The sequence below is a fragment of the Entelurus aequoreus genome, linkage group LG04 (assembly GCF_033978785.1).
Source record: "Entelurus aequoreus isolate RoL-2023_Sb linkage group LG04, RoL_Eaeq_v1.1, whole genome shotgun sequence".
NCBI classification, from domain to species: Eukaryota; Metazoa; Chordata; class Actinopteri; order Syngnathiformes; family Syngnathidae; genus Entelurus; species Entelurus aequoreus.
Window position 1 is genome coordinate 76,031,707 of NC_084734.1, and position 13,087 is coordinate 76,044,793.

The following is a 13,087-nucleotide window of genomic DNA, read 5'->3' on the forward strand; positions in this document are numbered from 1 at the left end:
GTGTGGCCATAAACGCAGCACTGGCTAAGTGCCATGAGTGCGTGTGTTGGTGCAGGTGAGACAGAGCGAGCGGCTTCTGTTGATATGATGGATGACAAAGTTGGTTTAAGCCTGGTTTGTATGGCAGAAAATTACCAGTTTTTATAGAAACAAGTTTTTTTTACTCATGTTTTTGGTGTGGTTACAAAGAGTTTTGCTCAATAAAGTGATTGATGGAATTCCTGTCTGTAAAGTGTCTCGACAGACGATAATTGAACTGTGTTGACAAAGATGGTTTTATTCATTGGAGCCACTCTTGTTGTCACCTGTCACTCACAGAGTTGCATTGCAAAATCATACATAATAAATTGTAATGTGTTTATTTTGTTTAAAGTTCAGATGGGATTTTTGATTTTCTGCGCAGCGTTAATTTGCTGTGCGCAGAGGACGCGTGAGCAGTGTGCAATTGCGCAGGCGCGCACCTTAGAGGGAACGTTGGTTCCAATAGATCCGATGAAGAACTGTATGAAAACTGAAGGAATCCACTAATACGTTCCAGAGCCCCAAAACAAAACACAAAATACATTTGATAGAAAATAATTCTAGTTGTAACTGCATAAAACAATGTGACACACAAATGACAAATACAAAAGATAAATGCACATTATGGACTCACCCTCGTCATGGGGAAGACACAACAAAATGCACACGATGCCGGCCAAAGCCGAAGTTGATCGACCCGGCCATCCAAAAAGGAAACAACCGCCGAACGGAACGTAAATCTGACACCATTAACGGGACCCGAAAGGCTAGACGCTGGGAGAAGGACACAGACTGTGCTCAATAACCTCTCCAGTTTGCTACTTTCTTTCTTTTTTCTTTAGTTTATTTCGAACATGAACACACTTACAGTTTAATACATCACACAATTTCATATCATTTAATTTTACATCATGCCCGAGGAGTAGGAAGAAGCAAAGCTTATTTAATCCTACCCCTTTCCCACTTCAGACCGTTTACAAATATATAGAATCATTTACTGACCTTTTTATATAATAAAATAACATCTGTGAATTAGTATACACAACAGTTTTGTAATATGTAATTAATTAATTCAGTCATTATTAACATACTGAGATGAAGAATATCTTATTTTCAATAAGGTTGAAAGTATTTCTCATAATTCTTCTTCTTTGTACTTTGTAAGCACTATTATTTTGAACAACCTCTTAAACTGGATCATATCAGTACAATTTTTAACTTCTTTACTTACTCCATTCCATAATTGAATTCCACATACTGATATGCTAAAGGTTCTAAGTGTTGTACGTGCATATAAATGTTTTAAATTATTTTTTCCTCCAAGGTTATATTTCTCCTCTTTAGTTGAGAAGATTAGTTGTACATTCTTTGGTAGCAGGTTATAGTTTGCTTTGTACATCATTTTAGCTGTTTGCAATTTTACCAAATCACCGAACTTTCATATTTTTGACTCAATAAATAAAGGGTTTGTATGTTCTCTATATCCAACATTATGTATTATTCTAACTGATCTTTTTTGTAACACGGTTAGCGAATGTAGCGCACATTTGTAGTTATTTCCCTGTATTTCTACACAATAACTCAGATATGGTAACACTAGCGCGCAGTAGAGAATATGAAGTGATTTTTGGCCCAGGACGTATTTTGCTTTATTCATTATTGAAATGTTTTTTGCCACCTTATGTTGTATGTTTTGTATATGAGATTTCCAGTTCCTTTGATCATCTATTAATACTCCCCAAAATCTTGTTTCTTTTACCCTTTCAATGTTTCAATGTCTACTCCGTCTATTTGTATTTGTGTATGATGCTCTTTTCTACTGTTACCAAATAGCATTATTTTAGTTTTACTAAGATTCAAAGATAGTCTATTTTCCATGATTTTGGATAATTGTGGAAGTAATAAAACTGGTCTGTAGTTAGTAAACTGGTGTACGTCTCCATTCTTATAAATTGGTACGACTTTTGCAAATTTCATTTTGTCTGAGACTTTATGCCGTGTTACTGTACAGCCACTGTCTTTTATTATACTTGGGAATAAACACAAGCACCTGTGGAAATATTTCATGTTTCAAGGTCTACACCCGCGGCTTATAGACTCGTGCGATCAATATACTGGTTGTATGAAATAAAATTAGTCCACAATTTAGGTGGGTGTGGCTTATAATAAGGCGCGCTCGAAAGCCAGGGAAATTATTGGCAATACCGTATTTTTCGGACTACAAGTCGCAGTTTTTTTCATAGTTTGGCCGGGGGTACGACTTATACTCAGGCGCGACTTCTGTGTGAAATTATTAACACATTACCGTAAAATATCAAATAATATTATTTAGCTCATTCACGTAAGAGACTAGACGTATAAGATTTCATGGGATTTAGCGATTAGGAGTGACAGATTGTTTGGTAAACGTATAGCATGTTCCATATTTTATAGTTATTTGAATGACTCTTACCATAATATGTTACGTTAACATACCAGGCACGTTCTCAGTTGGTTATTTATGCGTCATATAACGTACACTTATTCAGACTGTTGTTCACTATTCTTTATTTATTTTAAATTGCCTTTCAAATGTCTATTCTTGGTGTTGGGTTTTATCAAATACATTTCCCCCAAAAATGCGACTTATATACTGTATGTTTTTTCCCTTCTTTATTATGCATTTTCGGCCGGTGCGACTTATACTCCGGTGCGACTTATACTCCGAAAAATGCGGTACATGTTGTCAGTATGGTGAAAGTTTGACCGTGGAATGGATTCATTCAGTTAAAACGGTGAATGGATATTTCATCTGTTTAAGTTTACTACACAGACAGCAGTTATTCATAAAAATAACTAAAAACAAACCAGAGGCGAAAAAGCTGCAGAGAATTATATCATTTAAAATCCTAGTTTACAGCATCCAAAATCAATGACCTCTGGAATAGTATTTATGTGCCACTACAGAAAATCTCTTCACATTAACCAACAGCATGAAGTCATGGTTATGAATAATATAAATTAAAGATACTGCACCGTGATAACCCTTAAATGCGTTGGACAGGAATATACCGTGTATACGTGCGTGTAATCAGTGAATGTGAATAGAAAAAAATAATTGCTGTTTTTCCCGCGTCTGAGCCAAGCCCAAACTAATGACAAACATTTTGACCGACTTCACACCCAGTGGGCTTGATTTTTTCTGTGCGTTTGCTGATAAGGACAAAGAAGAAAGTCTGACGCTGGCCTCAAGAAAAAAAGAAAACATGAATAAACAGCATGCAAATAGAAACAGCTTGCCTTATGAACTAGATGAATTAATTCCATTTATGTTTATGGTGGCGTCAGCCTCAGTGTGTTACTCTGCTAACATTACCTGGAATTTTGCGCTGTGAATATGAGCATTGTCTAGTTTTCATGGACGCCGACGGGGATTCGATGTTTATTACTGACAGGCACAGCATTTTCCTGGTAAATTGAGAGAAAACAAATATAAACACCCACACCCCAACAAGCAAACAATGTTTAGGAAAAACAAACACACACCACCAAGCCCCGAGAGGAAATCCAGGCTCAGAACTAAATTCTTGGATGTGGAAGCGTGTTCCCAAACGGCTGCCCATTCTGCTGGAACCGATCCCTGTGGAGGATTTCTCATGAGCCATTGTGATCTTGCAGACATGCGTGAGTACACACACACACACATACACACACACATTTGACCATGGTGCCTTTAGGATTAAGTCCACATCCACCAGTTTGCTTAAAATGTTCTGGAAAGGTGTTTTTTTCTTCCCATCACATTCTCAGCCAAGAGCACTCCGGCCACACAGGATGTTGTCAAATTCCGTAGAATCGCTTGCCATTCATCACTCTGCAGCCACTTAAAAGTATGAACTATATGGCAGTGACGTGCAGTCAGGGGAGGCAGGTGAGGCGGTGCCTCACGTGCCATCATGGAAAGAAAAAAAATGTAAAAAGAACATTTTTTTATTAAATTGTTACATGTATCCAGTGATTATACTATAAAGTTATTTTCCATTTAACTTCACCAGTTTTAGATTTTTTTTTTTCAAAATCGCTGAATTTCACATTTGCCGTTCAAATACTGAGAAGAGACTTGCTGTGATCAGCAGCCAGTTGAGGCACGTCACTCAGTTGAGCCTCACCATGGATTGCGGACTCGGCTAACCGCTGGCCTGCTGTGCAGTGAGACCGTATTGCTATATGAATTATATTATACATTTCCATAGTTTAGTTAGCTGAAGTATATCATGTACAGTGTATTTTGTCAACAACTGTATGTGTAACATATTTCTTGTGCTGAGCAATTATAAAACTGCTGCGAAGACGCACTGGCTGAGGCTCTCAGTAATCCTGCCTCCTTGTGGATAATGCACCTCCGCCATAGAATGCACCCCCTGACGGGAGTGTTATATCAACTAAAGCCCACACTTAAACATTCCACGTGCAAGATTGAATCTATTTAAAAAAGTTATTTAATAAGAAGCCAAAAAGTGCAAAAACAATAATGTTCATGATGGAGGAGTTGTGAATGACTGCTGGGCCACAACATTAGGTACACCTGCAGACTGCAGCACAGATTTCATATTTCAGTCATTCACATCTCCTCCAACACGAGGAAAGTTCAAGTGTGGGCTTTAGTTGATATAACACTCCCGTCAGGGGGTGCATTCTATGGCGGGGGTGCATTATCCAGCACAACAGCGGCGCATGGACTTCATTTATAAGTAAAGGTAAGAACATAGTAACCTTTTTTTTTTAATTAAATGTGCTTTTTTGTGTGCTACAGTTTGTATGTGTAAAGTTAAAGTTAAGTTTAAGTACCAATGATTGTCACACACACACTAGGTGTAATGAAATGTGTCCTCTGCATTTGACCCATCCCCTTGTTCACCCCCTGGGAGGTAAGGGGAGCAGTGGGCAGCAGCGGCGCCGCGCCCGGGAATAATTTTTGGTGATTTAACCCCCAATTCCAACCCTTGATGCTGAGTGCCAAGCAGGGAAGAATTCTGGTATGAGCTTTTAAACATAACCCGTTAACTGCTGCCAATCAAATGGTGAATAAGATACTCTTTAGGGTTCATATGTTTGTAAATCTGACTGTGATGAAGTCAGTGCCTCACCAGCCATGAACCTCACCGCACGTCACTGCTATATGGTTCAAAAGAGTTTGATTTATAACACCTTCATTCGTTTAAGACGTACAGCATGTGGCGGGCCAGTGTATTTTTCCCCCCACTACAGAGTATGGAAATAGTGAAGAGACACGTCTATTGACAGCCTTCCCTGTCGTGACACGATTAAGATGTAACATCCTGCTTCAGGTTTTAGTCTACGTTTCTCTAAAAATATACCGTTGAATTTGCAAGAAAACGTTGAATGCAGCTGAGATAGGCTCCAGCACCCCCCGCGACCCCAAAAGGGACAAGCAGTAGAAAATGGATGTGTTATGTATTTGGAGCTACTAGGGCTGCCGTAGTTGTGAGGGACGCGGGGAATTATGGGTAATGTTGTCATCACAATAATATACTCCTGGAGAGCGGGAACACGGCTGTATGTTCGGAGTAGTAAGCTACAATAAAAGGTTAACAATCTATCTGTGCCTGCTGCATCATTGTTATAGGAAGACATAACAAAAGTGGCGACGAGGACGAGTGAACCGACGCGTGTTGTCAGTGTTAAGAAGAGGAGAAGTTTTCCTTGTCTCACGGGAGCCCCGAGCTAACGCTAATGCTAGCGCAGGTGTCCGCCGGCATTCCGACTATTCCTGCTGAGAGAAGAGGGGACCGGAGACCAGCGACACCGACCAAAGTCAAAAACGGAGCGCCATTAGCGGTAAGACGACCAGTAAGATGGCTGGAGTTATCGGCTCGATTGGCCCCTTTGATGAGAATGTCGAGCAATGGAGCTCATACACGGAGCGCTTTGACTATTTTGTCGCAGCAAATGGAATTGATGATGGCAAGATCGTACCTACTTTTCTGAGTGTGATCGGCCCGAAGACATTTACCCTGCTTCGGAGCATCCTACAGCCAGAGAAACCAGGGAGTAAAACGTATAAAAACATTGTGGACATTTTGACCAAACATTTCTCCCCCAAACCTCTGGTAATCGCCGAAAGATTCAGATTTCACCGGCGACATCAGGAAGAGGGTGAGTCTGTCACCATGTTCCTGGCAGCTTTACGTAAACTGGCCGAACACTGTGAGTTTGGTGACACACTGAGTGATGCGTTAAGAGACAGGCTTGTATGTGGACTGGCAAATGAAGCAGCACAAAAAAGATTGCTTACAGAAAGTGATCTGACTCTTGAAAAGGCCATTAATATAAGTGTGTCTATGGAAATGGCATCTAGAGAAGCACAGCAGCTGCATGTGAAAGTGCACAAACTCAGCATCAACCAAGATGTGCAAGGGCCATGCTTTCGCTGTGGTAAATCTGGCCATCTTGCATCTGCATGTTGGTGCAAGGATATGGATTGCCATAAATGTGGGAAAAGAGGCCATGTGGAGCGGGCGTGCAGATATAAAAAGAGCAAAGAGGATGGCTCAAAGACTGGAAATAAAGTGAAAAGTGCACATTACAAGAAGAAAAGACAGGTTCACACAGTCAAATATGAAAAGGAGAGTAACAGTGATTCTTCTGAGGAGGACATGTCTACCACAGTGAATACAATACGGGTAATGAATGTGGGTGAGAGCTCGGATGGTTTCTGGGCCAAAGCCAAGTTGGAAGGACATTCCATAAAGATGCAAATAGACACTGGATCGAGGGCATCATTAGTGTCTTATAAAATCTACAGGAAACACATGAGACATCTCCCTCTACGTCCTGCAGACACTGTTTTCAGAGCATACACTGGACACACGGTGCACATGAAAGGAATGACCGATGTACTGGTGCAGTGTAACGATCAGACTGTGAGACTTCCAGTCTACATCACCCAGGGAGACTACGCCGCCATAATGGGTCGGGTGTGGTTAAAGGCGATCCATCTCAACTGGCAAGAGGTGAGAAAAATGTCAGACAGTTCTACACAGCTTCAGATGATACTGGAAAAGCATAAAGAGGTCTTTCGTGATGAACTGGGCTGCATGGAAAATATTACAGTAAAGCTACATGTCAAACCTGACACTAAACCTGTGTTTTTGAGAGCGAGACCAGTGCCGTACGCCATCAGATCAAAGGTGGAAACTGATTTGGATGCTTTGGTCAAAAATGGAGTCTTGGAGCCTGTAACGACTAGTGAGTGGGCTACACCCATCGTTCCAGTGCAAAAGAAAAATGGTGGAATCCGGACATGTGGAGACTTTAAGGTGACAGTCAACCCTGCCTTAATAGCAGAACAGTACCCACTTCCCCTGATCGATGACTTATTTGCTGGGCTGAGTGGAGGTCAAAAGTTCAGCAAAATAGATCTCAATCAGGCGTACCTGCAGATGCAGGTGGATGAACAGTCACGTGAGATGCTGACTATTAACACACACAAAGGGCTTTTCAGATACTGCAGACTGCCTTTTGGTATCACTTCTGCCCCGGCTCTGTTCCAGCGAGCTATGGACCAGATACTCTGTGGTCTAGCAGGAGTGCAGTGCTATTTGGATGACATCCTGTGTACAGGAGCAAATGATGAAGATCACCTGCATAACTTGGATGCTACACTTCAAAGATTGAGAGAGTATGGACTAAGAGTTCGCAAAGAAAAATGTGATTTCTTTCAATCATCTGTGGAATACCTTGGACATGTGATTGATGCTAAAGGACTTCATACAGCACCATCCAAAATCACAGCCATCGTGGAGGCACCTCCACCTCAAAACATCAGCCAGCTGCGATCCTTTTTAGGATTATTGAACTATTACGGACGTTTTATTCCTAATCTAGCATCACTGCTACAGCCACTGCATGAGTTGTTACGCCAGGACAAGACATGGAAATGGACAGCCAGCTGTCAGGAGGCTTTTGAGAAAGCCAAGGGGGCGTTAACCACATCAGAGGTGCTGACTCACTTCAACCCATCACTCCAAATTCAGCTAGCTTGTGATGCATCCCCATATGGAGTGGGGGCAGTGTTATCTCACATACTGCCAAATGGTGAGGAAAAACCGATCGCTTTCGCCTCCAGAACGTTGAACAAGGCAGAGTCCAACTATGCTCAAATAGAAAGAGAGGCACTGAGCATTGTTTTCGGGGTGAGGAAATTCCACCAGTATTTATATGGGAGGAAGTTCACTCTCCTAACGGACCATCGACCTCTCACGACCATCCTGGGACCACACACTGGGATACCATCTCTCGCTGCATCAAGACTGCAGAGGTGGGCTCTGCTGCTATCTGCTCACGCTTACGACATCAAATATCGTAAGTCAGACTCCCATTGCAACGCTGACGGGTTATCCAGACTTCCTCTTCCAGTCACAAAGCCCGATTCAAAAACGGAGGACATTTTTTACTTTAGAGAGGTGGAAAAGGCACCTGTTTCAGCAGTGCAGATCAAAAAAGTGACTCGCAACGACCCAGAGCTGTCAGAGGTCATGGACATTGTTGTTAAAGGTCGACCTGCTGGTGACACTGTGCGCCTGAAACCTTATATGGGAAGGAGGTTGGAGCTTTCTGTCCAGTCGGGATGCCTGCTATGGGGGAGGCGAGTGATCATTCCACTGTCACTTCGAGAAAAAATGTTGCAACAGCTTCATGCAGGACATAGTGGAATAGTCAAGATGAAAGAAATAGCGAGAAGCTATTTTTGGTGGCCAGGCATGGACAAACAAATTGAGGAAATGGCTACATCTTGTTCAGCTTGCCACAAAACCAGAAATAACCCACCATTAGCTCCCCTGCATCCGTGGGAATATCCCCAAGAACCATGGCAGCGGGTCCACATTGACTTCGCAGGGCCAGTGGAAGACAGAATGTTTCTGGTTGCTATTGACGCACACAGCAAATGGCCTGAGGTGGCGATAATGAGATCTACCACCACAGAAAGGACCATCGAAAGGCTAGGAGAGATGTTCTGTCGGTTTGGATCTCCGGTTCAGTTAGTCTCTGACAACGGACCTCAGCTGGTGTCGCATGAAATGTCTGCATTTCTACAAGCAAATGGAGTGCAGCATGTCACCTCAGCTCCTTACCATCCTGCCACAAATGGCCTTGCTGAAAGGTTCGTTCAGACTCTGAAACGTGCACTGAAAGCATCACAAGGACAAGGAACATTACACCAAAGACTACATACTTTTCTGCTGAACTACAGAAACACTCCTCACAGCACTACAAAGGCATCTCCTGCAAGCCTAATGTTCAAGAGAGACCTGCGTACGACCTTCGACCTGTTGAAGCCCTCAGCAGTAAAAGACACAGTTCGCGGCCAACAGGAAAAACAGATACAACGCAGGGAACGACAGGCGAAGAACAGAGTCTTCACAGCAGGCGAGACTGTGTTAGCGAGGAACTACAGTGGAGAACCTAAATGGGTTCCTGCTACTATCCTTGCTCAGACTGGACCAGTCTCCTACTCCGTTCAGACAGGTGACAGTGTCTGGAGGAGACATGCTGATCAGCTCCTGTCTGCGTCACCAGTGTCAGCAGAGCTGTCCTCGAAAGATCAGACAGATGCAGTGACCAACCCTTCAGTTCCTCTCCACACCCAAGTAAGACATCCAGTGCCAGATACATCTGTTCCAGCTGCAAGTGTGACTCCAGATGAGACTGAGACACATGTGCAGTTGAGCCCTAAAGACGGTTTTCCGTCAGTGGACAATAAGACTGATGCCCCTGCAGAGAGCAGGTATCCTAAAAGAGAGCGGCGACCCCCTACACGCTTGAGTCTTTAGAATAGTTAGCAACTATCCCAGACCATCAGGGGCAGAATAATCCCCTTGGGATCAGTTGAGGGATAGAGGCAGTCTACCCTCATCCCTGAGTTAGAGTTAAAACATATACCTGTTAGGTGTGGTTTAAAGAAAAAGATAAGGTTGTGACATTTAGTTGGTTGTGTTAAGTCACGTGTTGAGATAATCTTAGATACCAGAAATAAGTTGAATGTGTATGTTTACGTTCTTTGAAATAGTAGCTGATTATTTCTGTTGTTTTCTAAAAGGGACATCTGTTGTAAGAGGGGAGGAGATGTTATGTATTTGGAGCTACTAGGGCTGCCGTAGTTGTGAGGGACGCGGGGAATTATGGGTAATGTTGTCATCACAATAATATACTCCTGGAGAGCGGGAACACGGCTGTATGTTCGGAGTAGTAAGCTACAATAAAAGGTTAACGATCTATCTGTGCCTGCTGCATCATTGTTATAGGAAGACATAACAGGATGGATGGACGTTAAAGTTTTGATCACAGTTAAGGACCCACATCGTCCCAAAATACAATACGTTTTTCAAAATGTATTTTTTGCTCGTGAAAATTAATCTGGCAGTCATTTCCCATACAATCAAATTGTTGAGTAATGGGTAGACAACTAACTGTACTTGGAACGCCCCCTTTCCATCGCCAGACTCGATATGCTGTCCCCTTTTGGTGTGACATTATCTACAGAACTGGAGCCCATTTTCCCACATAGACAGTGTGGACCAACGCAAGTAAAACTATTATTTTATCACTTAATTGCATGTTTTTGTCACCCTGATCCACGATTACTTCAAAACTGACATGGTTAACACTATGAGTCAAAAGGAAATATAAAATAATCTTCTTCCCTGCTCTTCAATCTCTTCTTCCATAGACACCATAGGCTGTTTCCTTATGGTCTTTCAGCATTTTCTCAAACATTTTGAGGAAAACATCAGAGAAGAGGACGCAAAATAGAATACTAACAGCTGACCTTCTTTTTTCTCTCGTCTTCTAGGATCTGGGAATATAATATGTTATAAAATTGTACGCCAGTTTGGACAAACATGGCATCTTTGCAAGACAACTCTGACTGAAGTTCTGAGTCGAACATTGGATTTTCCAGACAAAGAAGCTGAAGCTGTAGCCATCACAGTCACACCATCGTACTTGTCTAAACCTGATCCAAGGCCGGGACCCGGTCAGCATTGACATCCCCCTTCTCGCCCTCGGGCATCTTGTTTAAAACATTCTGCTCTTCTTAGTCCATTTTTTCGCAGGTTCGGACACATCCGTTCTCCTCTCGAGGATGCTCCTGTTTTCCAGGATTGCATTTGGTTTGAGTCTTTTTTCCATCCAAACTTCGACTAAAGCCCTTCCTCTTGGAAGTCTGAATCATTAACATGATGGCTCTAAATTACACTCCTCTCACTCGGTCTGTCCGATTGTGCATGAGTCAATTTGACTGGAGTGGTCCACGTTTTCCTCGTATTCCCCTTTATTTGGAATGTATGCAGGATGACCCCTTCTTTAGTTGTATTGCTACAACCTGCAACAATGCATCTGGCAGACATATTTGATAATTCATTCTAATTATGTGCAAAAATATCATGATTTGTAATGAAGATGCTACAAAAATACATACCACAGTAGGCAATATAAAATTGCCTCCGGTCTTCTGTACGTGACGTCAGCGGGCTGATGCAGGCCCGCCCATATTTTGTAGCTAAAAGTGGGAAATCCAAAATCCAAGGTTAAAGGATTGAATGAACTTTGATGTCATATCAGCACACATGGCCCTTTTTCACTGCAGGAACTTTTACAGCAGGGGTGTCTAAAGTGCGGCCCTGGGGCCATTTGCGGCCCGCAGCTAATTGTTTACCGGCCCGCCACACATTCTGGAAATGCTATTGCAGAAATTTAAAAAACACTTAAAAAGGTGGAATGAGGTGAAATCTAACTTGAAAAAGTTGCAATGTTGACACAAAGCTACCATGCAGGCTTTTTTTTCTTCTTTTGTCTATCTTTCTTTTTTATTTTTTTGCCATTGCTCCAAAAAAAAAAAAAAATCAATATTATAATGAATTATTGACCTATTCAAGGCTCCGATTATTTGAAATATTTCACTTTAAAATGTTTTATGTGGGAAATATTGCATATATTGTGTGGTTGCCATACAAAAACATCAACATTTTATTTGACAAAAGAGCATAAAACAAACAAAATAATAGTTCAAACGTAAAATCGACAGATATATCTGAAGTTGAGCTCGTAACTTAAGTGTTGAAAGTAAAAAAAAAAAACTAATAAAAATGTATCACTTTCTGAGTGGGGCACCTTTTGGATCCCAAATATATTTAATGGGATTTTATTTATCTTTTCACTGTGATTACTCAAAAATAATAATGAATTAAAATCAATGGTGTCCTGCATTATTGATATTTTTAAGGCTCTAATTACTTCACATCAAACATTGCTTTCTGAATGTTTTGGGCAGTGGGGGAAATACTGCATATTTCAGTTTTATTATAAAAAACTAAGTTGTCTTTTACAGAAAAGGCATAAAACCATTTTGTTTTTTTAAACTTTATATCAACCTGAAGTTGATATACTGTATAGATTTACTGTAAGCGTTATATAAATAAAAAAAATAATAATTTGACTTGTTTTTAGCATTTTAATGACTTAGACCCTTTATGGTCCCCGGGAGCCCTAAAGGTAAAAAACAAACAAAATCCATATATTTTGTTATGGTTTGAAAATGAAAAATATCAAAATGGCCCCCGCATGCTTTAATTTTTCCGTGTGCGGCCCTCAGTGGAAAAAGTTTGGACACCCCTGTTTTACAGGAACTGTTCCATTTACAACAACTAAAGTTTCCTTTTTGATGCAGTGCCGCCTGAGGGATCGAAGGTCCGTAATATCATCGCTTACGTGCAGTGATTTCTCCAGATTCTCTGAACCTTTTGATGATATTACAGACCGTAGATGGTGAAATCCCTAAATTCCTTGCAATAGCTCGTTGAGAAATGTTGTTCTTAAACTGTTTGACAATTTGCTCACGCATTTGTTCACAAAGTGGTGACCCTCGCCCCATCCTTGTTTGTGAATGACTGAGCATTTCATGGAAGCTGCTTTTACACCCAATCATGGCACCCACCTGTTCCCAATTAGCCTGTTCACCTGTGGGATGTTCCAAATAAGTGTTTGATGAGCATTCCTCAACTTTCTC

The 13,087-nt window shown here is 41.5% G+C and overlaps 1 protein-coding gene across 1 annotated transcript; it reads left to right on the top strand.

Moving 5' to 3' along the window:
* Window positions 1-5,632: 5,632 nt before the first annotated feature.
* On the top strand, window positions 5,633-10,219 carry LOC133649029 (uncharacterized protein K02A2.6-like). Its single transcript, XM_062045711.1, has one exon. The coding sequence runs from the start codon at window positions 5,877-5,879 to the stop codon at window positions 9,852-9,854; it is 3,978 nt and encodes a 1,325-aa protein (XP_061901695.1). The 5' UTR covers window positions 5,633-5,876; the 3' UTR covers window positions 9,855-10,219.
* Window positions 10,220-13,087: the final 2,868 nt, after the last annotated feature.